Source organism: Nicrophorus vespilloides, unplaced genomic scaffold (assembly GCF_001412225.1).
Source record: "Nicrophorus vespilloides isolate i.1.1-1 unplaced genomic scaffold, Nicve_v1.0, whole genome shotgun sequence".
NCBI classification, from domain to species: Eukaryota; Metazoa; Arthropoda; class Insecta; order Coleoptera; family Silphidae; genus Nicrophorus; species Nicrophorus vespilloides.
Window position 1 is genome coordinate 13,084 of NW_017097773.1, and position 27,353 is coordinate 40,436.

General features: G+C 29.6%; 2 protein-coding genes across 4 annotated transcripts in view; one reads left to right on the forward strand and one right to left on the reverse strand.

Moving 5' to 3' along the window:
- The window catches only part of LOC108560949 (solute carrier organic anion transporter family member 5A1-like), a 101,565-nt gene that overhangs the window by 10,728 nt on the left and 63,484 nt on the right, over nt 1-27,353 (forward strand). The gene's annotated exons all lie outside the window — the stretch shown is intronic.
- Nucleotides 51-27,317, reverse strand: LOC108560951 (toll-like receptor 6). 2 transcript variants are annotated; one of them, XM_017918685.1, is made up of 3 exons: nt 27,190-27,317; nt 2,811-2,995; nt 51-2,201 (listed from the first exon to the last, which is right to left on the reverse strand). In XM_017918685.1, the coding sequence occupies exons 2-3, from the start codon at nt 2,958-2,960 to the stop codon at nt 405-407; spliced, it is 1,947 nt and encodes a 648-aa protein (XP_017774174.1). In that variant the 5' UTR covers nt 2,961-2,995; nt 27,190-27,317; the 3' UTR covers nt 51-404. The 2 variants fall into 2 exon arrangements, with proteins under 2 accessions (XP_017774174.1, XP_017774175.1); XM_017918686.1 differs by lacking the exon at nt 27,190-27,317 and adding an exon at nt 26,871-26,965.

Consider the following 27,353-nt stretch of genomic DNA (forward strand, 5'->3'; position numbering starts at 1 on the left):
AATTATTTCTAATGTTAATTTTGATAAATGTTTAATTCTATGTTATATTTATGTATAAAAATGATACAACAAACAATTATATAGTATATAAAACAACAAATAATAATAATACTGCAATTGCATAATCGAATGTTTATGGACTTTTTATTTTAGTTCTTTAATTGTTTTTGTTTTAGACTAAATTAGGGTGTAAAAATAAAATATTTTATTGAAAAAAACAGGTAAGTTATTGTGTTAAATGTTTATTTGCAACGAAACCACGAAATGGATTTAACCAATATCGTAGCCCATATTAGTGGTGTTAATATTATAAAAAAAAACCTTTCACCAAAGTATATATGTATAAATATATATACATATGTATATGTTAAAATACAAACAAGTAAATAAGATTGTGGTTAGAGTTACAAGTCGCTTTCGACGAAAACAGAGGTACGTGATGGTTCTTCGTCGCTCACATCTGCATTTTCGCTCTGTTTCTGTGCAGAGCGTTTCCTCTTCCTTCTAAGCTTCCTAGGTTTGCTGTTGCTCTCAGAGTTCTTGTTGTTAAGACTTGCGCTAGAACCGGCCAGGTTAGTCATGGAAATCGCCTCTTGGTAAGTTGGTGGGTTTTCCTCTTCACGAGGGTCCGGTGCGTTGGTCGAGGTCGTGGCCACGACGATCTCGCTTTCGGCCGCGCGCATCCTGCGCAAAACCTCCAGGGCCTCCTCCCGCTGTCGCTCATGCTCCTCGGAAGCCCTCTGTTTCTTGCGCCGATTGCGGTTCATCGATACCATTACGCAGAAACCGATACAGAATACCAACACGAAGACTAGAGAGTACAGCCACGCCTTCCTGCTGCTGGCCAGGCTTCCAGCAAACCATACCTCTTCGCATGCCGTGTACCAATGCACACCTTCAAAGGCTTCCGGCGAGTGACATGTCAGAGAGTATACGTCCGAGCTAATATTCGTAAGGTGTTGGTACAGATCCTTAAAATCCCTTTTCTCGCACTCGCAGCGCCATGAATTATCTCCCAGCCACACATTCCTGACGCTTTGCAGGTGGTTATGCTTAATCTCTACCAACCTGTTACCCATCAGGTTCAAGCTGAGAAGATTATCCATGTTTCTGAAGGTTTCATTCCTCAGATTGCTGATTTTGCAGTAGGACAGATCAAGCACTTTTAGGCGCTTCGAGTGGAAGAAATTCGGTACATGAGAGATGACGTTACCTGATAGATTCAGATGTACAAGATTTGTCAAGTACTTCAAGTTGTTGAGAGTGATCTCGCTGATTTCGCATTTGCTCAAATCCAGGTGCATTAAAGATTTAGACTGTAACGGTGCCATCCTGGTTAAATAATTGTGCGACAGATTCAGTATTTTCAGGTGTTTGTTCGATGCGAATGTGCTCGGTAATAAGGCAGAAATCATGTTGTAGGATAGATCGATTTCATTGACAAACTCCAGATCGGCGAAAGCATCCTCGTGCACTTCTTCGATGGAGTTGTGTGATATTTGCACTTTAACCACGTTGGGCATGGTGGCGAAACTGAAGGCATCGACACGACGCAGATGGTTACCACTGACATCAATGTCCTTTAGATTGGTGCATTCGAGTCTAGGCAGCTTCTCGAAATTGCATTTGCTGATATCCAGAGATATCATGGATGAGGACACGCCGGTTAACGATTTCAGCTCGAAGTTCTGCGAGAGTATCAAGGACATCAGACTAGGTAGATTTGCGAAGACGTGTGCGTAGAAGTTCTGAATATTGCTGTCGGTAAGGTTCAACAATATTAGAGAATCGCTTTTGAAATTGGCTGAAAATACGGGCATTTTGTTTTTGCTAAGATCCAGCGATTTCAGCCTCGGAAGGCTAATATTTGTATCGAATCGGATACTCGTGATTGCGGTGTCGGTGAGGTCAAGGATTTCCAGGGTGTCGCTGTTGATATTCGGGAACGTCCTCAACGTGTTCTGCGAGAGGTCCAGGCATTGCAACGACTGGAGATCGGAGAATATCCTCGGGTGGATGTCCGACCAGCGGGAGAACGCATTTTGCGACAGATCCAGCTCCTTCAAATCCCTCAGTCCTTCCAGCGAGCGCACCGAATTTATCCTATTATGTTTCAAGCTGAGGCTTTCGAGTTTACTAAATGCTGATATATTGCTCGGCATCGCCATGAAATGGTTGTAAGAAAGATCTAATGCTCGGACCTAAAAATAAAAATAACTGAAACGCAAATCCCCTCGAGTATCTTCAAGGAAGTAAAGACGCGAGTAAAAATGCTCGCAAAAAAAAATAAACTGATATCTGTGTGTGTATATAAAAGCGCTGCAGGTTAATTCAATTTACTAGGGCCGGGGCGGCGCTGGATGAATTATGGTTTGATATTATTAACAAGCCCTATATTATGAAGCCCTAATCTCATTTTCGGCTATTATTACAAGGATTTTGCTATTTGAACCGTAACTGCAGATTCAAAATAAATTAATAATAAAAACAAATAAATATAAACACATTCTATGCTAATTTCATGCTCTTGAAGATATTAAGTTCCAGCGAAAAAAACCTCGAGAATGTAATGTTATTTTGATCTTATTTGATTTTAATAAAACCTATATATCTCTTTAGCCGTGGCAGCGATTTGTATCGGTTTACCAGCACCAAAAGCGGAGAAAAACAAAACCAGAAACGCATCCGTTCACCGAATATCTTCAAGTTCTTTTTTTCTGATCCGTCCATTGGTAATACTTATATGCCGTATATGTGCACGTTCTTAAAAAAATAATAATAATAAAGGAAGAACAGAAATATCTCATTACGTCGTCACTGAGGTTTTGTGGTAAATCCGAGAGTTCGTTGGACATGCAATTGGCTATTGCCTCTGCCGGACAGTAACATTCTTTAGGACAGGCCAACGTATGCCCCCAGAGAACGGAGGCCGCAAGCCACAGCCACAGTTGTTTCAACATCTCGATCGGTTCTCTTGATCCGGACCCAAGGAAGCCTGTAACAAAACAGAAACCGACCAAAAAATAAATAAAATAGTAACACATCGCGTGAAGTAAACAGAAAAGCAGACACACACTCACAAATACCCATACAGTACGAAAGCCAGCCGTTGGACCGACTGTTCAAGGTCTAAGTTACGCAAAATAGTACCACTTTACTACGTGTTTTTACCTGAAACAATTTCGATTCATTCAAAAATTCAAATCTGTTATCGTGATATTGAGAACTCCACATACTGCGTATCAAAGACAGATTACTTGAATTATAAGTGGATGATGTATTTGGAAGCGTTGACTATAAAACAACAAGCATTAAATTTAAGTATATACCGAACAACAAATATGTTTCATAGAATATCTTATATCTATCTTCCAGCAATTGCAACAATCACGGCTTTATTTAAATATCAAATTTGTTTATCAATTCTTTTCATGTTTTCTACGTACCCGTTGCAATTAGATTGTGCTTATCTAATGTCACTGTACAGCCTTTACTCCCACAACTTCTACAATCTTAAATATTATTTATCTTCGTTACACAAGTATTATTATTTTTATTATTACATATTTCAAGTTTTCTAAAAAATGCAGTATCCTTTGTAGGGATTTGGGGGTTGCGTCATATTTTTATCGATATTTTAAATAGTACGGAATATTGGCAAACCGCACTATGCGAGGACTATTGCTGAATTTTGTTTTTATGATTTGCGACTCGTAAAATATGAAGCTGTTTTTCTCTCGAGGTTACTTAATATTCTTATAATAAAGAGATTATTGAGAAATGTTAAATTAATTAATTCTATCACCTTCAATTTAATTACCTTCTGTTAACATACAAATATATTATATAACCACAATAATTTTGCGTAGTCTCTTAATGAATTAATAAATGTTTCTTTTACATATATTGTTATTAAATAATTACAGATAAATTATGAAATATATTATAAAAAAATAAAGAAAAATAATAAAATTTTGGTCCAAAATAGTGAGAATAAAAATGTATAAATAAATAATATTGTTTTATAAAACAAATCTCTCTGCATATATGAACTAACTTATAAATACTTGCTTCAACTGTATTTCCTTTGATTATGTGAATTAAATTGTATAAGTCGGAAATATATAAGATAAGTTCTCTTTTCTAACGGTTTATGTATTTTTGATATGATTTGAATTATAAAAAAAACGTATTTAAACAACTTTAATGTTTATTTACTTAAGTTAGAAAGTAATGACCTTTCCAATCTCGGTGCTATTATTAGACTTTGTGAAGTAAGGAAGAAAATTGATATTTCTCCCAAAAAATTGTGTTTTAGACAATTTTTATCATATCCAACTTTGTTAATCTTTCCATATCAATTTGATTTTAGAAATAATTTAATTGGTTATGTATAAATCATCTTATATCAAGCGTCTATATATCCAAGGTCAAGTTCATATAATTTATATTCGTTTTAACAAGATGTCTGATGAGAATGAATTACTCGTATTCATTTTGGAAATGGACAAAGGATTATTGAACTTCTGTTTTAATTCTAAAATTTAAAATTTGTTTTCTTCAAATTCTCATTAAATCTCAGTTCAGTTAGTCTCACAATGCACTAGTTCTAGAAACATAACATTTAAATATGTATTTAAATATATAAGCTCTAAGTATTACGCAATATGACAAGCGTGTCGTGGTGACATGGATAAGTATAATTCATTGATTAATATTAGATTTAAAATAAGTTTGTATATATTTTTTACTGAAATGGTATAATCACATTATTATATCCAAAATTACGTCATGTACACTGAAACCGAGTTATGCTTCAACACAAATATTTATAAAACGTTAAGGTTCCTTTAAAAAGTGACGTAGACATCATAAAGATCTTATATTTGATGATAAGTTATCATTTCTTAGAAGACTATATAAACTGTACATCTCTTGTTGATTAAGGGTTTAGAACTATTCTAAAATCATTATTACAAATGTCGTAAAAGTGATTTTTTTTTGTTAAAAAAATAAGATTTATAAAGATTGTAAATTTTGACAACAAATATCGGAAATTTAGATAATTTCTTAAAATTATTCAAGGACAAAGCGTGAGTGATAAGGTTTTTGAATTTACTTGAAATATTTACTAGACGCGAGCATTAGTATGTTATAATTTTTACTAGGTGCTTTTTTTGTAATGAAACTTAAAACTTTTCAAATTCATCTCTAGTGTACAAAGTTTGAAGCACGATTTGTCTCTTAACATGATACTGTTGTTGTTTGCTACATTATTACATAATAGATGTTGTTAACCTATTTATTTATTTGTATTGTCCTATTATTAGATGTGTACGTCTGTTGGACAAATAAAAATGATGATGTTTATTAAATGAATCTCTAAAATTGCAAACAATTGTTGGATTTGCTGAAACGAAACGTCAACGATTTAATGTCTATTCATCCTAAATGGCTAATAAATGCTGTCAGAGAACGGTTTTTGCACTGTTAAAGGCGAACAGCATTTGCTATATATCGGACTTGTTTCTAGCAATTGCAAAAATTGATTCTATCACTTTGACCCACACATGATCTCCCCTCTCCCGTATCAATTCCTGACTGCTCTAGCCTCGCACAGCTACGCTCAAGCTCCAGCAATGTTCTCATTGGACTGAATTTAGTTATTTAATGAATGCAAATAATCGCAGTAATTTATTCATTGCTTTATTAAATTACCACTAATTGATTTGAAATCTTGTTTAAAGAAACCGTTAAACTAAAGAAATGATGTATTCAAGGAACGTGAAATATCGAAATAAATATTTTTTTTTATTTAGTTTACAGCAATTTCATGTTTTCTATTTTAATAGTAGATCATTATTTTTAATAACTATAATCATGTGCAATACCTGTTTGATATGTGTTTTTTTTATTTGCTCTCTAGTTGACCGGTTTTACGACTTAAATTTACCTTTAAAAAATGTCATTGCAACGAGTTATAAATATCTTTAAATAATAAATTCTGTTTATTTCATAGTAAATTATGCTAATTTTATATAAAAATCATCATAATTTTCCGTTGTTACGTACATTATTAAAGAGAATTAAATTAATTATTTCTATATTTGTGCTCTTTCTTTTAATACCATTTATTTTTGTAGCATAAAGGTTTCATAAACAAATAAAGAATCTGATTTAATTAAATAATTGTTCATTTGCACGAATTACATTTCATTTATATATATTTCCAATGAATAGAGTTGAAAAATATGCTTTTATGATTTTTTCTATTTTTTTCTTTATTTTTATTATTAGATAATAATCATATTTTGTGGAAATTTTATTTTTATTAAAATTTTAGTTTTTTTTCGAAATTTTTAAACTGTACTATAGTGAATCCATAATGTACTAATAGAGACTTTTTATACTGCATGAAAATAAGCAGCAGTGGTTTAATACTTTATACAGACAGTAACTGTATAAAGGACAAATAATAATAGTTTATGTAAACAAAAAATTATCAAACCGTTTGAGAAACGCTGATATTAAGGACAAATTATGTATAAACATAATTTTGTACAAAATTTTAAAATAAAAAAATAATGTTCGTTTCATATTTGTTTATTTTTATCATCGTACTTAACTTAAGGTTAAATAAATAAACAAGAAGTATAAGAAAATAGAAATAATAATAGTGCACGTTGCATAAACATGATAAACACAAATAAAGATAGTGGAGCGTGTGGGTGTTTAGCTACTTCGGAGTTGGTGTTTATTCAAGAATAATAAAACTCATTACAACTGGTTCGTTTAAAACATGTAAATCGAGATTACGAAGAAGTAAAAAAAAATAATTTATCTGCAATAAATTATAAGTGTTGAGTGTAAAATAAGCCAACATATTGATATAAAAAAAAAATCGTAACCTATTTCATGTTTGCATTCAAAGTTTTATGTAACTGAGGTTTTATATATAGAGGAATGAATCATATAATTAAGTAATGTAAATAAATCCAGTATTTTACGTTGTATATAAATTAAATTAATGGTGACAGTTTCAACCATGAACTTATTATTTGTATTTTTTTTGTTGTTGTTAAGGGTTTTTCCCATCGTTGCTTTGCTGCGACATTCATTTCGTATGGAAATAAAGCAGTGAGTGCAGATACGTTTCGCCTGACCGGAAAATGCTATGAGAATTGATTGTTCACATGTCGACCTACATGAACATAATAACAATTTCTTTATTAGTTAACAAGATTCAATATTGCCAACCAAGGGGCTTCCATCCAAGGATACGCAATAAACATTACCTTCTATATACAAACGAAATTGAACTGAAAAAACATCAAGAACAAAATTCTGCTTTTTATTTTCATACAATTTTTGTATACATTTTGTTTCGGTTACCAACGAATGTTGTTATAATTATATTTATATATAAGAAGAAAAAAAAAACGTTCACACAATAAATTGAAGGTTAGCTAATTCATGTCTATTTTATAATAAATGATAAAAAAAAACATTATATATAAATATAGTTATATAATTTTTTTTTTCGTTTCATTAACGATGGAACAAAACAAAATCGAAATATAAATCAAGATGATTTTCTTCTCAACCGGAAGACTTTTTAGTAAAAATATGCGAGGTCTTGTTTTCACTATCGAAACGTACGCAAATTAATTTGAAATCGACCTTGGATTCGTGCCAAGGTCACGGTGCGCGGAAATGGGGTTTCGCGCGTATGGAGTTAGATGGGAAATAGCGGGACCTCCGAAAATGTTGCGTCTTCTACTATTTTTTCTTTTTATAAATATATATAAATATTTATAGAGTATTTGAAAAATAAGAATATTCTCGTATATTGTTGGAACGTTACAAATGTACACTCCGGTTGACGTGACGTGGCCACAGACACGTAAGACGCAATCTACATAATTATGTAATCGATTTTGTCGTTTCGTATAATATTCGAAAACGAACCACAGCATCACAGTCTGTAACATATGTCATAATTTTATATATTATTTTAACTACGTTTACTAGAAAATTATAAATTAAGAAAAAAAAAAATATTTTGTACAAATTAATTACAATTATTTCTTATAATTAGTAAAATACTTCATGTTGAACATTTTTTTTTAGGTTCAGTTAAAAGAAAGTGCTTAGTTTTGCAGTTGTTTGAAATTTGATATTTGCAAATGTAAGTGATCTTCTTGAAGCATACACGGAAGACCTCACGATTGTAATGTTTTAGAAATGTAGAGTCAGAGAAAGCTGAAGATCAAGAATATATTTTTCTCTTCTTTATTTTTTACTTTCAAAGGGCAAGAAATTGATATTTTCAAGTCTATAGAATCTTGATAGAATTAGCAAAAATTTGTTAATAAAAGCTTCATTTATTCATATTTGCAATTCGGAATTTTGTTAGTAAAAGAAAAATAAATATAATTTTGAAGAAAAGCAGTAAAAGCATTAAATAAATACACAAATGAACATTTTTTTTTTAATATTTAAATATTATTATTAATTTTGTATATATTTTATTTTTTTTTATTGTAAGTTTTCAATTTACGAATGTTTACTTTACTAAGTTTTCAATTTACGAATTTTCAATTTACAAAAAGAAGAGAAAATATTTATATATATAGGGGAAAAAATAGCAATAAAAAAATATCTTTAATACATTTCTATTCTGACAAATTTGTCCTCAAAAATTCTTGTTTGAATATTGAAAAACTATTTTTTATAAAAATTATAATACTTTTTTAAGTATTGAATATAAAACTAAATTTTCTAGAATTTCTTCTAGAAACAAATATTCAACGTGGAATGAAGAAATCTTCCGTATCATCATATTTTTTTCATTGTCCATCCGATGCAAATCTGCCGCGACAATATAATTTTTCTTGCGATTTCATCATTCCACATTTGCATGTAATAATCTAGACTAGGTTTTGCATATCAGCTGACCCAAGAGAATTGCGTAACGTCGACAATTAAAACGATCCGTTGATAATGGTATCATTTAAATGCTTTCCATATATACTAGTGCTTCTCATTTTTTTTTGTGTTCTCCCTCTTTAAATGATTACGAAAGACACACAGGAAAAACAGTTGACTTATAATATTTAATATGCAAATTGCATTTATTTGATTAGAAGTTTCAAAGCCATTTCAGTTAGAATCCTTCGACAAATAATGTTCTCTATATTTGTTTTTTTTTTAATGTATTTCCTTATTAACCGTGAATCAGTAAAGTAACTATTGTTTATATGTACGTTGCTGCTCATTCATATCGTTTTAATCCACTCGTTTTCCACAACCTTAGAAGGTGATAAGTAAATATTAACAACGTGTGGTCGGATTTATTGACCGGATATGAAATCAATACGTAATTAAAATTGATAAACGGCGTTCATTCATGCAATTGTATTCTGGTTTTGGATTTCCTTTAATAAACACGTAAACAGTAAAACAAAGAAATTTGAATCTTTATACTTCTCAATTTATAATTAGTTTTTTTATAATTAAAAAATTATAACAAAAATAATCATTATTGTACATTTAATTAAATAATAGTAAATGGAAGCAATATAATAAAGATTTTTTCATCGTAATTCCTAATTTTGTATCGTAAAGTGAAAATTCGTAAATTGAAAAAATCTTCTTTTTTCTTAATTTTATTTTGTAATCCAAAAATTTATACTATTCCTTCGCAAGAGAAGATATTAATAATAAAGATTATCCATGACCAAGATTTGAGATCCCCAGTCTATGACATTACAAATTCTTCTCTCTTTTGATTAGTTAAAAAAATGTTGTGTTACTGTAAATAAGACCAAATGGTTATATAACTAATAATATAGCAAAATATCCATAAAACGAAATTCAGAGAATTATGTTTAGGAAACAGTAAAAATAGTGGAAGTTCAATAAGAATGGATTATAAAAAAACATAAATATCATTAGAAAATGTGATTTGAAAATTAAACAGCGAAATTAATAACTTTGCCGACAAAACAAGCAATGAAATAATAAAACTCATTAACAGATATTGGAATCTGTGCATCGTTTTATCGTCGCCTGGCGTGATTATAAATTTCATTGGAGGAAGAAAAAAAAGAAGTAATTATCAACGTTGAATTAAGGTCCGCAAAAAGTCGGTTTTTCTCTGGAAGCGTTAATTAAAGAGATATTTAATTTATATCTCGTTAATTGAAAATTAAAGAGAAAATGCGTAATGGGAATTATTTATTAAAAATCATTGATCGACAGAAAGTCGTTTTGCGGACGTCTTCGATATAGTGTAAATTCATTGTTTTATTTGATTTGCGTAATAGTAACAGGTGATTTTTAATTGACCGCGTTAATTATAAGTTTGCATTGCGTTGATAAAAAAAAAGAATTAACAATTAATTTTACCTGAAATGCTTTTATTAAATGAAATGACCGACGTCAAATGTATCGTGTTTGGGATTGTCATGATTCGGTAATTTTTTAATGTTGCGTCACAATTTATGGGACGGTTGAAGTTTTGCATGAAATGGAGTTACGAGCTCGGGTCGATAGCCAAGCGATTGTTTCTGTAACGCGGATTTTTTTTTTTGTATATGTATATAAGTAACTTCTTGCTTTCTTAGCACAAAGGCTTAACGGCCTTCCGCCTTTCACATTTCAGCCGAGAAGAAGTGGTACGGCAAATATGTTTTGACGTGGCTCGGTCATAATTTCAGTATTTAACTTCACTTCTTTTTTTTTTTTTGTTTCGAGGGAAAATGTCTCGGATCGAATGTTATGTAATTAGCGGCGATTGCCCGGGGCTGCGGATCGGTTAGACCTGTCTATGCAGTTAATGTACGATCAGGTTGGAATGAATAGCGATTTGTTTAACAAAACGTGCCGAATGCAACGGTTACATTCGTTTTTATTTTGAGACTCTTACAGGTTTTCAACTCGTTACAAAATTGCTAAGAAACAATTTTCAAATAAATTAACTAATTTATTTAATGATCTCTTAGTGATATATTGCAAATGAACATGGAAATAAAAAAGAAAATGAAAAGACAACAATTATATAATAATACGTTACATTGCATAACTAATGTATACATTCGTTAATTATTAAAAACTATACTATTATTATCTTAATTTCATATAATTAAATCTCTCGTGTTTATTTACAAGATTTTTTTTACGTTTACAGTCGACGTTCTTAAATTGAAGTACGCTAAGCGAATGTATGCTAATATCCATATTAATTTCCGATTATATTTATATATTTGTATCTCTTATTTCGCACTTGACATTCATATGAACGTACAATAGTTTAAAATATTACCATAAGAAATAACATACAAAATATATTAAAAAAGTCGCATATTATTTTATGTTATCTATATATTATCTATAATTTAGCTAATTATTTCTATTCATTGTTAAAAATAACGTGTTTGGCCGTACGTCATAATGTACGTACTATCGAACGTTTAAGATTAATTATATATTAATGCCGATTTATATAATATTCCTAAGGATTTTAAAAATTGGCACAATAATGAGAAGTCAACAACTGTGATGCAAATCATTACTTATATGAATTCATAATTAATTTGGGAATTCCGATGTTTGCGAAACAAAATTCTACATCAAGCAATCAAGATCATTGTTATTGGGGATTTCCAAAAAATAAACTTGTAAGAATCAGTTTTTGTGCAATGAAAATAATAATAAATACAATTTCAATAAATACAAAATAATGTTAATCGACAAACAGTGTGAGGGCCCTAAACGGTGTTAGCCAAGGACCCTCAAATAGTGTTAGACAGATTAGCACAGGGCCCTCAAAATGAATGGCCTTTGATTGAGATGATATATTCTAAATATGTTGTTTAAAATTTTTGAAGGTCGCAAAATATTGCTATGTCATTTTTTTCGGTATTTGTTGGATGTCAAATGTAATTCCAAGTAAATACAATTTATCTATACCGCGCAATCAATAACAGCAAGCATGTCTAATTAACTAATAAACAAAATATTAATTGGGTCCAATATGGTTAATAGTTTTAAATGCATGATGTTTACGTTCATTTTCCTGTATGTCCTGAATGTCTTATCAATAATTTCGTTTTGTCCTGTTTTTGCATTGATTTCATGCCACATTTGCATTACAAATTTGGTATTTCGATTTCATTATTATACAAATTATTATTTTTTTTAATTTTATGCATACACCAATGTCATATGTTAATATTCATTCAATTACTTGCAATTTTTATTTGTGTTACTTCCTGAAATATTATTTATTTTCATTTTAGTTATTAAAACCGATTGTTTTGTTCGTCAAATATATGCAGAAGTAAATTACAACGTACATTATCATTACTAAAGTACATTATAAATACTAGGTCTTTCCCGGGAAATTAGCGATAATACCGATTTCAGGCATTTCAATCAACAAGACGTGTAAATTAAATATTTCACAAATGTGTCTTCATTTTGTCTCATATTTTCTACTTTATAATTTTTTGAGGTATTCGAAAAAAATCCAGGTATTCCCTTCATGGATATATCTTAGGTAGAAATTATATATGTATTTTCATCTACACAATGGATACATTTTCAGGTAAGAAGTGAAGGGATAAAAATTGGGTATTTCTATTTTTTTTTCTTAAATAGAGCTTATTTTCATCTTGAAAGATTTACTTTTTTGACCAAAAAAAAATACCGTAAAAAATAATTGAGTTGTTTTTTTTAACTGCAAAAAGAACGTGCAAAGAAATATTTTATTGCCAATTTAGTTTACTAATAATATATAAAATGACATAAACATTATATAAGTAATGAAGTAAAAAGAAAATATTTCTGAACTGTTAACAAATACAGTGGATTCTCGCTTAACGAGTTTAATCAGTTCCAAAAGTTGCGGATTTTTACTTGTATAGTGAAACATATTCAAAAATATGTGTACACAAGAATGATGTAGCAGGCGCGCAATCCCGGACTTCTCTTCTCATCGTCACTCGTTAAGCGAGTTTCTTACAATTAGTTTTGCTCGTTAAGCGAAGTGCTCGGCCGGCTTCCTTTTCTTCTTACTAAATACACAAAAACGCCGTTCTATTTCATATGATGTTCATATTTTATTGTTTAATGCTTAGCAAATGTCGTTATTTCTCTAACATTTCTTAACATTGAGAAAGACACTCTAATGCGTATTGTACACAATAGTCCTCCAACAACAGTCTCACTTTGCTTTCTTAATATTGTACTCCTCTCTACACCAGTTTTATTCACTTCTTAATAATATATATAAATAGAAATTCGCCTCAGCAAAAATCCACACATAAAATAAAATAAAAAAAATACAAGTTCTCTCTGCTCCCTTTAATTTCAATTTCTCTGTACATTTCGGCTCACGTTTTCTGTGTCGTGATGTAACGTACCACAAACACAAGCCAAGCCGACGAACGGAACGGAGGTTACGCAACGAACACAGCGAATGCACCTCAATAATAAAAATAACGAAAAGTGTGCCACGTAATATGCATATTGTTATAACAGTGTTATCCGACAATATTCGCTTTTTTTTGTTGTTGTTGTTGTAAATAATAAATATTGAAAATTTCATTGTACAAAAAAAATACGTCTGTGCTAAGAATTAAGTGCGATGACTTATATGCAAATTTGCACTGTCCGCGATTATTTTCTCATCCGACTGCCTTATATAACGTCGTTGCATAAGCGGAATTTGACTCACTTATCGAAGATCTTCGAACTACCAAAGATCACAATTGCAATATATTTTTAAACATTACGTGTACGATTTCCAAACATATGCAGAACCGTTTATGGTGTGTCACTCTTTTCAATGAATCAATGAAGTCTAGTATTTATTGTTAGAAGAAGTTTGTATCGTGATTAAATTCTTTCGCTAAAAATCTCTCGAAAAAAATGTTATTGTCTACAATTTATGCAAATAATTACATAATTTTTTTTTGAAATTTTTATTATTAGAACCAATTATGTAAGTTTAATTACTTATGAATCATTGTTATAACTAATTTAAAAAAATCTTTTTTTTTGGATTTAATTTTTAAGATTTCAATTAATTCCTCTTATTCTTTCATTTTCCAATATATAAATACACCTATTCCTCGTTTTACTTTCGGTACTTTCTTTACACTTTTTCGCTTTTACACGATTAAATAGAAACAAGAATTAAAATATCTTCAGAGATTTTTTAGAATTTAGGTCAATTTGACTTGAATTGTAGGTTATTAAACCATATTCGTAAATTACATTAATATTTTTTTGGTTCGGCCTTCATAATTTATTCATGAATTAAATATGCACGTAATGTGGTTAGAATGCACTTCAGGTGTTGTTACATTGTTGTATTTGAATAAACAACAACAACAACGACGACTATGTGTATATCCGGTATATATTTAAATATATTCTCACGTCTTCCAAACACAGATAATCCGATGGCTGCCTTTCGGCATATTTTCCGGTCAATTTACTCTGCGATTACTCGGGCCAAACCCATCCATATAGAGTTGATCCTTACAAGATTTTATTATGCAGACATCCTGTTACCCTGCGACGTTATATAATCGCATTCAATTTTCCATATTTCGTACAATCTAGAAGCTACAATAACAAATTCATTTTACAATTTGATAGTTTATTATATATAAACCACAGATTATTTAATTGCTATATTTACTATAAAAAAAAAATTTAATATGAAAAAATTAAAGTTTATATAATTTTTTTACTCATTTCACACAATTAATATATGAAACTTCAAAAATCTATTATAACATCAGCACTATAAAAATAGTAGTGTTTCTTATGAAATCACTTCGCTACCCACAACAACCAAAATACTCGAATCCAAAGTTCCACCAAAAATAGTTTCATTTTCTCACAAATATTTTCTACAGTATTAAATTATAAGTGATTCAATATTTCATTTATTATTTTAGTCAATTTACTATTACGAACGTAAATACTTTTATTAAACATTCGATAATACGTACAAATATTCGTATCAAGGAATTAAGTAATCGGTTTTTCTTTCTTTAAAACTATTTGAGAATATACGTTCGTGCGAATTATATGACACGTTTACCAAAAATCATAAATCCATATATTTACACAGCTCTTTCATACATCAATTTACGGATTGTGAAAGTAATATTGTTGTTTTTTTTTGTCGCAGAAAATAATTTACAAAAATCTGCAATTTATAGTTACAGCATGTAATTTTTTGATTAAAATTGATATTTTTTGTTTTTGCATAGAATAGTGCCAATTGAATATGCAGATCTCGGATTACGTAATAGTCATAATTAAATATAATATTAACTGTAATGAATAATGCGATTTAAGATCGGACAAGAATTAATGTATGTTATTAGCTGCATGTAAACGTATTTAATTTATTTATGCATTATAATATAAAACAATAAATAATAATAGTATATACAATGCAATGAAGAATGTTCCTGTTGAGACATAATAAAAAGCAACCAATTGAACTTAATGTACACTTTAAATAATAAATAAAATTATAATAGATCGACTGTCAAGGCTGTGACTAATTCAACCATATAAACTCCGGTGGCAATCGAAATCCCGACAGTATCAAAATACCGACAACCATAATACCGACAGTATCAAAATCCCGGCAACCATAATATCGATATAGATTCGTATATTTGTTTTAACACTTTAAAAAATTAAACCTCGCATAGTGCGGGTAATCAATAACAAGCACTGTTAGAAACCGGACTAATAAAATTAATCATCAGAAAATGGGATTCAAATTCAAAATAATTTTTAAATTTTCAAATCTTTGCAAATATATATATATATATAAAATTATTAGTATTATTTTTTACATTTTCTTTACGATGCAGATGCTGTTGTTGTTAATAACAATTCCTTTGCGTTTTCTTATTTTGTACGAGTGGACATTGGATGCAGTGGGAACACGTATGAATAATGATGCTGTTTCTCAATGCACGTTGTATAATATATTTGGTAATAAACATGCGTTATTGCGAGTAAATCAGTAAATATCAACTTAACATATTTAGAAGTAACAATATTGCACTTGCTTGCGCATATTCACAATACAATTACAACAGAAAAATTAAACAGGAACGTCGTTACGTGATTACGCGGCTAATTTGGTTGCATGGGTCCATGGAAATAAAGGGGAAATAAATATGGGATTTTAAACGGGAATGAGTTAAACGGTCGGTGGTCGTATCAAGAAAACGCGTTACGTAATTCGCCATGTTTGTGGTCAGGCCATTTGTAAGGATCCGAGGTTGTTTACCCCAAGAAATTCAAGACGCTTTATTTATACGGTCTTCGGATTCCAAAAACTATGTACATTGCAGTATCATTTCAAGGCGTTTAATGTTCTTCCTATTATATAAAAATGTTTTTTTTGTCTTCTCCTCTTTTTGAAGGCCATGCGAAAATGTAAACAAAGCTAAGTGGAAACGCGAAGACTATAATTTTCTTGGTACATTATTGTATATTATTTTTAAAGATATATAAATTATTTAAAAATCGTTCTAAAATAGTAAAATAGTAATAGTAAATTATGAATTTTGATAACAAAAATGTTCTATATAATCTAAATTATTTAGCGAAATATAACAATAATACAAATTTCTAGAAATCGATTTTTTCTAAGTAATGGAAACATTTGGTTTTACTTAAAACAACTCTAAACTAGTTAATATACAATTGTTAATGTTCGGTTTATCTAAACCGTAGATTTCTCATTGCAGTGATCTAAACATTGATTTGTTATTACACAATTAATTCGTGCGTTCAAGAGATCTCTATAGAACACGTTCGATATAAAGCTAATCTAACTGGAAGATAACTAAAGTTAAAGAACAACAAAAATAAAGAAAAATTCCTTGCCTTGTTATTTCCGAATTACTTAAGTCACCTGAACCGGTCTAAATGATGCAAATTAAGCGTGAAAATGCAACTGGCCGTATTTTCCTGATTGCATTGTTTTCTATTCAGGTGGTCCTTATCGGAGAGCAAAGGCACGCACGATTGTTCTCGTATTGTCCAATCAGCTGCAAGGTCAATCTTGCCAGGAACCATTGATAAAGAAAAAAAAAATGCATTTAACTATTTTCTTTTCATTTCTGTTTTCCATAAAAAAAAACCAACATAAATTTGTATAATCAACATGTATATTTTTGGTGGAACGGAAGATCAGGAAAGGTAAGAGAATAAAATAAAGGAAAGGTGAGGGCCTTTCAGATTTGCAGAGGTTATTTACCTCGACGTACGTTTTTTATTTTATTTTATTTTTTGGTATTATATTCCGTTTCCTAAAATACGCATGTTGCGGTTTCAAGGTGTCCCAATGCTTTCGACATCCTTGATCCGACTCGACCATCTTCGTAACTTGCACAACTAGGTTTACCTCGGATCTCTGGCACTCATCCCGCCGAATTCCGATCTCGCTTAGGTGCGGATCCACAGAAATTCCCCTTAACCGGATGCAAGGTCACTGCGGTTTTTTTTCTTTATGATAACAAGGATTCTACTATCGAGAAGACGTGTCCCGAGAATAGATAATGTCGTTCGGTCTATTTTCCGGACCATTTGCTTATCCTCAAACGTACGACCTTTATTTCTTTATCTCTACAACACTTATTATATATAGCTCGGTTTCCTTTGAGTGCAATTTATTAATTTACTCAAGGTCAGGAAGGGTATATATCTATGTACTTTATGTCTTTGGAACGTTGAAAATAAGTCGCCGTTAGAAATTTTATTGTAATGGACAAGGTCAGCGCTATACTAAATTAAAAAGACACGTAAGATTAGCGTTCAAGCAGTCAAGAAAGAGACCAAAATCCATTCATTAATACGTAATGAAGGAAACAAATGGTCTTTGACCCAATTAAAAGTGAACTCGTTTTAATAGTAATAAATTTCTATACAAATGTCCTCTACAGATATGTTCTGATTTTTGTTTTTATTGATTATAGAAAACAAAAATTTATAGATAAATCAAATAACATATAAGTGTACTATGACTATACCCGTCGTTTGAATCCAGGCCGCGGGAAAAGAACATCTGCTATTTATATAACATCAACTATATTAAAAAAAAGTTCGAACAGAGCACAGAAGTGTATATTGTGATAGGCCTAAAATGTAAAAATAAATATTTATTTATTTAAATCCGTCGATGGGACGCTACGAAATTGTCTTCGGATTCTTAAGATTATTTTTACTTAAGATTTATTTTCCACGAATAAAACCCGGCCAAAACCCTATTTCAATGTCTACTAATGAAGTGGAACTTGTTTTTTTTTAGAGAACAACTAAAATTATCTTATCTATTGGACCGAAGAACGTTCATTGTTTCACTTTATGTATATCAAACATATTGATTTTTAAATATTTCCCAAAAAAAAAATTATTATTAAAATAATTACAGCAATACCTCGAATAGTGCGGGTAATAGCTTTCCGGACTATTTGAAAAAAACAGCACAAAAAGTTCTATAGTGTGTATAGGAAAAAAACGATAATTTATGTATAAAAATGTGTAATTTTGTGGACTGTAGTGAATCCGGACTAATCGAAACTGTACAATGCGAGTTATTGGGTGTAATTATATACATGTAATACAATAATTATGATTATTTTACTGGTTTTGAAAATACATTTTGATCATGAAAAAAATGAAAATAATTTTTTAAATTATAGTTAATTTTGTAGATTTGATGTAGGTGGTATCTTAGGCGTACACAATCATTTTATTTGTTTGTTTTTGTTCAATTGATGTTAATGGTGCAAATCTGTATAACAACGGTGCTAAATGCGGCAGACTTTCTGTCTCGTAATAAAAATAGGTTCGATAATATATCGAATCAATAATGTGAATGTTTTCCGTTTGCGTACGAAATTATGAATTATGAAATGGAAGAAGATACCGGACGCTGCACATAGGCATTACAGATACACACGTTTAATAAATTTTGCAAAAATTAGATAGACTACGACACTTAAAACTGGAATTAAGTCGCGGATGTTGCTGATCAATGATGTTAATATTATCCGTTATAAAGCAGTGAATAATTAAATCGAACAAAATTCACTTGAAGGATAAATAGCAAAAGGTTTCGGTCAATAGCCTTGACTCCCACGGTTTATAACATTTTAGGATATAGAAAAAGTAATAGAAGATGATGGAATCTCAATTTTTGAATTCATTTTAATATTTTTCTACATAATTAGATCATTTTTTCTTTCTATGGAAATTTTCGTATATACAAAAAAACGTTTAAATAATGAAATTTAAAATTTCTATATTATTGCTTTAAAATCTGCAGCGGGATGAATCTATCACTATACTAGATGATAGTCTTTTATAGTTATATAATGAAAACGTGTTAATCGAACTGTTAAGTTGTCAAATTTTTATATTATCTAAACGTCTAAGAAAATATGATGAGGATATGGAAACGTTTCGACTGATTACTTTCAGGATTTTACAAAAAAAAGAAGTTTACTACAAAAACAATAAATTAAAGCTGTTTATAAATTAAATTTAACTAAGATATTGTCAGTTTTTGTTGATCGTTGGTAGTTTCTATATTTGCTATTATTATTACAACTTGTTATTCTATCATTCAGTTTGTTCTTAGATTGTATAGAATTCGAATTACTTTAAAACTTTGCAATTCCTAGCAAAACCGGCTTCGATCAGTACGGATTTACGATTAGAAAATTTAAAAAAAAAAGTCCGATTTCAAACAGTACGCTTCGTTTATTTTATTAAATTTGAATAGTTTAAATCTAATTATTTTTGGAACAATTGGCCGATAATTAAATAAAATTGTAAGCGTGAAAACTTTGTTAATTTACATGAAATTAAAAAAAAAATCATTTATCATATAATTATTATAGTAATAATATTAGCAACAGTTTTTAATTATAATAATACTTCAAAAACAAAAAATGCAGAAAAAAAAGTGAATTGAAGTGTTTAAGTGGTATAATGTATTGACAAGGATGTAAAACCACTAATGTTACATAAATAAAACAGATGTTATGTAATGCAAGCGTGTCAGAAAATGAAAATATAATCTTACTGAAGAAGAAATGTGTTTAAAATCTTTTAAAAATACAATAAAAAGAATATACCTCGCATAGTACGGATTCGATCAGTTCATATTCACTATGTTCTGGTTTGAAAATTTCAAAACAAATTGATATAATAAAAAATAAATTCCAAAAATTTAGTACCCAAATCGTGGATTAAACAATCCGGCGGAACCGCACTATGCGAGGTATTGCTGTATTTGAATTAGATCAGGAATTGCAGTTAATAAAACTTTTTATATAAAATTAGGTTAATTAATTATGAAATTACATTTACAAACATTGTGTACATTTAAATTATTTATTATTGATAAGGATGTTTTTAAAAAGGAAATATCTTCAATGAAGGCCTTTGTTATGTAATTTCTTCAAATGAAAAATCCTGTTTTGGGTGTAATTAAGAATTTTTAATTCGATATGTTTTTAATTACGAGTCTTATTTTATAGATATTCTAACAATATTTAATGGTATGTATGGAATTTATGTATGCAAAATATTTTATAGAACAATTGAAATGGTACTGTTTGAAATCTTACTGTATTTCCAGTAATATATTTCAATATATGCTAGCAATTGCAAATGGAGCCTACAGGCTATGAACAATAAAATGTATCAAACCTAGATACAGGTCAACAGCCTTCGCCGCGTTATTGTTTTATCGAGAACACTATTTTTTTTTCAATATTATAACATACATTTAATGACTGTTCATATCTCAAAACACATTAAAACTTCAATATCATAGTAGAATTTAAACAAATGATTCTATTGTAAAGACTTGAGTTTTCAGTTTCAGTTCATCATTTTTCTTGAAAATTACAACCTAAATTATAGATAAAATGAACTTAATTGGCTATATTGGTAGATCCATCTTCTTGTTAACATTAAACTTAATGTTATTTAACAAATTATTAAGTATATATTCAACGTTCACTTAACGTACATTCAGAATGTAATATAAATTGTATGTTTGTATAATCGCTGAGTACGTTAGTGCAAACAGAGACACAAAAAAAACATGTATTATTTACATTTATTTAAAAAATTACAGTCATTCCCTTTTATTTGATACATTCACTCATCGATTGAGAGTATTTCCATGTTAACATTAACCTGAAGTTAAATACTTTATCTTCCTGTTAAAATTGAATTACTCAACATATTTATTTGTAGTTTTTGTGATACATTAAAAAAATAATCCAATCCATTAGTTGGCGACTTTTTTTTGAATAAACACGTGTGTCTTCATTCGCACTAACGTGCATTCTATATACAAGTAAAGTTTGAGAAACGCTGATTTGCATAATGTAACTTAACTTGTAATTAAATGAATCCAAATTGTTATTATTGTCCACTCATCAATATTCGATTTAAGACTGGTGTTTCCTTATTCGGGTTAATTTTTAACCCGAGGTTATGTAATAATTGAACTGGATTACGCATTTACGTATTTGAGAAAACTTAATTATTGAAATAATACGATGAACAGTTACAACTCCGGTTTTAATTTTGGTGTAAACTGTTATCAACATGCTAATTGGCGGAACAAGAGTTGTAGATCATCTCCGAAATTAAGATTATTTGTTGCGATTAAAGCATCCAATTAGTAGATTTCCAGGAAACGCGAGAACAAATGACTCGGTATATTTACCCTATTAATTTTAATTCTGTGATTTCTAATTTATGTTTGTATCAATTAAACGAGCACCAGTTTTCTCAGCCCAATTCAAAAAAAACAACTAGTAATTAGAAATTAAGTGCGAAAAGACATATTTATGTGATAGAAGCATTCAATTTCTTTCAATTTATAATTGAAACTTGTTTTTGTAATAAGCAACAATTATAAATAACTTATTTATTCATGTGATTCACACCTGAATTCATTAAATAGAAAATACTTTTGTTTTTTTTTTAGATCGTTCAATATTTATTATTCGATTTTCTATCAATAGTGTTCGTGATGTGTACAGGTCACAGGTCTCTTCTATTCAATTCACTCAAAATCGTATTCTATCCTAGCAATGAATTTAAAAATGTAACCCGAAATTATACTATTCTATAGCCTATTCTTAATTTCTCTAAAACCTTTCTTTCAAGATTCGTTGCATAAATAAAGAATTTTAGTATATTTTGGCCAATTAGTGACAGTATTTTAATGACTGAAAATGTATTAAACTTTGGACGAAAACAACTATAAAAAATTGAAGTATTTCTCGAAAAATAAAACAGAAAACAAATTAATTAATAAAACATTTATTGATCTGTGACTTGCAACGTTTACGTCATTGTAAAAATGAAAAAAAATATGTGTAATTTCATGACTGTCAGAAATTTTATATGATGAAAATGTTATTACATTTTCATCAAAAATCAATCAATTTTCAATTATATATAATTCTAAAAATAATGTTTTTTTTTAAACTTATATCAAAATAAAATAATTATTTGTATTATATTTTGTACCGGAAAACATGTACAAATATACATATGTACCGTATACTAAATATGGAAATACCAGCAAACGTAGATCATTCGAGGAATGTCACCATTTCTTTATAACTTGTAAATTTCCAAGTTCAACTGCAAACATGACATTTATAAATGATGCTAATAGTGTTAATAAGAGCATTAATTGTTTTTATTTTTAGCAACATTTTCTTTCTATTATTGTTCATAAATTCGTTCGAAATAAATAATTGTTACTGTTATAATGAAATATTTTTTTCTTTTAAATATATAGACTTTCTATGACATTGGATAGAAAATGTCTGCTAAAACATGATGAAGCTATATCAAATTTCACCGAATGACTAGATTGTGAAGGTTATTTCTTAAAGAAACGTATTTTGTCAATAAAGCAAATTTTTCAACGACAAAAAGTACAGAAATTGCAATATTTCATTATTTCAATTTAACTTCGTATTCATTTACATTAATCATGTAAAGTTTTTAGATGTGTCTAAAGGTACTTATTACCTAGTACGTTGTTGCGAAGAAACACATATTTACCATAAAACGTAATTACAGATTTGGTTAATTACATAGAAATATATTACTTTTGATTAATTCGCTTATCGTACATCTAGTATATAATGGAATTTGTATGTTTGTATAAACGTCGAGTACGTTACTGTGGACGAATAGACACATTTAACAAAAAAATCGTAATTTATTTGAAAAAATTATTTTTAGGAGTAAAATTATTTTGTTTGGAAATTACTCATTGTGTTTGCATTGTTGTTATCATTACTTACGGCTGCTTCCTATAAGCATGTAATATTTTATGACAACATATCTATTATTATATTAATCTATAGATTTATGTTATACTGTCCACTTAGACAAACTGTTCCACATACTTCAATCGAAATCTTGTTATTATTGGAATATAATCAAGAATATTATTATCGTTTGAATATACCGAAATACATTGACAATCTATGTTTATACCGGGTGTCCCAAAAAAAACATCAAAGGAAATTCTTACATAACTATAATAATTCCGGTTCCACGGTAGCGATTTCAGTTTGAAAAAAAAAAAACAAAACTGGTATCATTATATAATAGTAGCGTTAATTCAAAAAAAAAATAGAAGCCAGTGAACGTAATTTTCCGGTCAACCGGGTTCAAGAGTAAAGATCAAAAAACTTACAAGTAATTCCGAAACTATAAACATTTTACATAATGAAACATGAGTTTATAATATATAAAAATTTAATAAACTGGAAATTATTATTTTCATTTAGATTGTGTAAAATTCGTTGGTTTTCTTATCAACAAAAGTTTGTGTATAAAGCATAGTTTTAGATGAGGGCCCCAAACAGTACTATACGAGGGCCCCTAAACAAAGTTAATCGAAAGTTCCCCAAAGTTAATATTTGTATTTCATGTTACTCATAACGTGTATTATATAACTACAGATAAAAAATAACTGCTGAAATGTAGAATGTTTTATAATAAATATAAATGTAATAAATAGTTGTGTAACAATTGTTGCAGAAAACTGGAATGCTCTTGTTGCAACTCATTTTAAGGTCGAAATATTAAAATGTCAGAAAGCTGTTACCCAATCTGCAAGTTGCATAATTAAAAAAAATAATAATAATATATGAAAATTACTTCCCTTTTGCAAACACAATTATGCAATAAATAAACCAGTTTTCACTTCATCATTTTTACGATTCTGTATTACAAATTGCATCAAATATTAATCCTGAATCAACATCGTTTTATCGATTTTACAATTAGTAACTAATGAACTGTAATTTGATTAAAACAATGAAAGTATTAACACGTGTTATTTTTCTTCTTGAATTGAAATAAAATGTATGTAAATACATAAAAACTTATCTTGTTTTTTTTTTGTTTGTGATTAAACAATAATTAGTAGTTACGATGAACAATGACTCTAAAATAAAACGTTAGTATAATTATAGATTGAATGAAATAATAAAATTATTTTATTACAGAAGTTTTAGCATGGAAACGATAGTATTTAACGTCACAACGAAAATATATGTGTTTGTTAGGAGCACTTTGAAGTTTCAACATTTATCAACGAGTTTTGATTAATTGGCTATGAACAGAGTGAATAACAAACCTCTGCATTCTGGCATAACAACTATTTTAATTATGTAACAATTAAAAGATGTATTTGTTATATGGAAATAGAATTGGTATACGTTTAATTAGTACTGATGCAATTAAAATAATTTCAAATTGAATGCGCTTAATGTTAAAATAGTAACATTTCATTAAAACAGGTATTGATTTCTCGGAAAAGCATTTTTTTTATTATTATTTATTAGCGAACTGTGGTCCGGTGCAATCAATTAAATAATATATATATAAAAAAACTCAAGTAATTAACTGAAAGCATTTATTGATCCATGCTGGAAATAGAATCTTTGTTAGTAAGTATAGTAGAACCTCGCTTAACCAACATAATTTGTTCGAAAATTTATGGATTTTTACTCGTATAGTGAAAAAAGTTTTCCCATATAAACTAAACATTTTTCTTACAATTTATTTTACTCGTTAAGACAAATTCTCGTTAAAGCGAGATTCCACTGTATTTCAATATTGATAAACTGTACTTTTCGCATGTTTTTACATAGAAAAAATTTCTTTTCTGAAAATCCTCACAATAAATTTGTGTGGGTCTTATGGTCTGAAAAGTAGGTAATTAATGTTTGCAGGATGAAAATTCTATTGGATTTATTTGATTTTGTTGAATGAAAATTTAATTTGTTTTCAAGTCTATGACGCACTTTGTTAGGTATTGCTATATATGGATAGATGTGTTTTTTTCTCAAAGTCCGAATCAAATTTAGTTCACGTCGATCATCAGATTATTAAAAGTAATAAATTTCTTTTGCTGCTGCAAATTCGCATGACTTTCTCCGTTTTAAAAAAAATAAATAAGATCAAAATCAGAAATGGAATAGAAATTCAAAAGTTACGAAGAATTCTATTTTTCCTTCATTCTTATTCTATCGTTTGCCGTCCGTCGCATTCATGAAAATAGCACGTTCAGAGAAAAATACACGAGCTGCATTCTTCTCTCTTTTTTTTTCTATCACAAAAACGCTTACGAAAATAAAAATGTGCTAAGTGCCAAAAAAAAAATTGAAATTATGTTACTTCATTCTTGTTTTCTTACAGATGTCGTGACAAATCGGAGCTGGTTGCAAACTTTAAAGTTCTTTAGCAATGGGATAATTTAAATGCAATGAATTACTCTCAACTAACTGAATTCATTGGTCTTGAATGGAAGTAGGTTAGATGTAAAATGATATTTATCTGTGTTTTTTTCTTAATTAGTAATATCAATAGCGGTTAACGATTCATAGGCGTCTCGGAGGAGATGATATCTCGTTATCTATGAGCGATCCAATTGGAGCAAAGCTGTTATGTCATTTGGATGAATTACAGCAGCGTAAAACACGATACATAATCATATAACACGATGCATATTCACGTAACACGGTATATGTTGTGGGAAGTACCAAATTCATTTCATTGCTAATTGGTTTAAAATCATATAGCTGTTGTAGTTCATTAGTCAATTTCAATATCCATATTTTAATGTATGAATCTTTACCAAATTGCTAATTGGTATAAAACTATATAGCAGTTGTATTTTTAATATTTAACCTAGTGGTCGGCAACAAGCGGCTCTTTCAATAAAAAAAATAGGCTCTTAGTACCCACTTTGCGTTAGGAAAAGCTACATGCGGCTTCCTAGTCTTTTTTTTTAACAGACACATTAAAACTGTCTCTTTGCACCAAAAAGGTTGTCATATAGCGTCATATTTTAATGTATCAATATTTTCCTAGAAATATCAGATAAAATGATTTTCCACAAAAAAACATAATACTTATAGTATATAGAATATGTTTAATTACACTAGATTTTTTAGCTACCAATTTCTAGGAATTCCAGTATCATTAGGGCTCAGACAATGCGGTTGTTAGGTTCCATGGAAAATTTGCGTCATTCGAAACTGAAATTTCGTGGAAAATGGAGGGTTCCGAAATCGTTTATTTTAATGATACAAACAGTTTTGATTCGCCCAGCAAAAATATTTCCGGGTAGAAAACAAAGATTATTTTTTAATAATACACACCTTTTTTAATGATGCGTACAAAATGTTAATGTGGATTATATAAGTTTGTATTAATTTGTAATAAGTATTGTGTTATATTAGTATTACCTGTATTAAGTTTGTCATGGATTGGAAAGAATACAGCAGCTAAACGGAAATTTGTGTTAGATTAGGTGCCGTTATCTGTAGATTACATCTGATGAGGTGTAATAGTATCGGCCTTAAAAATAACACCTAGTGTTCGTATAGTATGTATTTCGTTGTTCGCTCGGCCTAAATTTAAATGGCAAGTATCGATTTAATTTATTCGCTTGGTCCAGTTCCAAGAGGGACGAACTAAAAGCGACGGGGGAACAAGAGAAGCCAGGAACAGAACAACAACGGTGAGCGATGCCGGTCGCATTTTAACATTTTCTTTTCAACTCACGTCTGCAATTATGCCCATCCCCGGTCGGCGGTCTTGCATTTCCGGTTCCCTCGGATTGTTCTTGGATTCTCGATGGGAAATAGCCCCAGCCTCCAACCACCAGCACAGGTAACCACTAAATACCGCGTCAACAAAGATTAGCCTGTATCTATGGACTGATAAGG

Excerpts from the sequence above, each read along its gene's own strand:
- LOC108560951 (XM_017918685.1), bottom strand. The coding sequence starts at position 2,960 with ATGTTGAAACAACTGTGGCTGTGGCTTGCGGCCTCCGTTCTCTGGGGG. Across the intron at positions 2,202-2,810 it reads CACAAAACCTCAGTGACGAC|GTCCGAGCATTAGATCTTTC; the intron begins GTAATGAGATAT and ends TTTTATTTTTAG.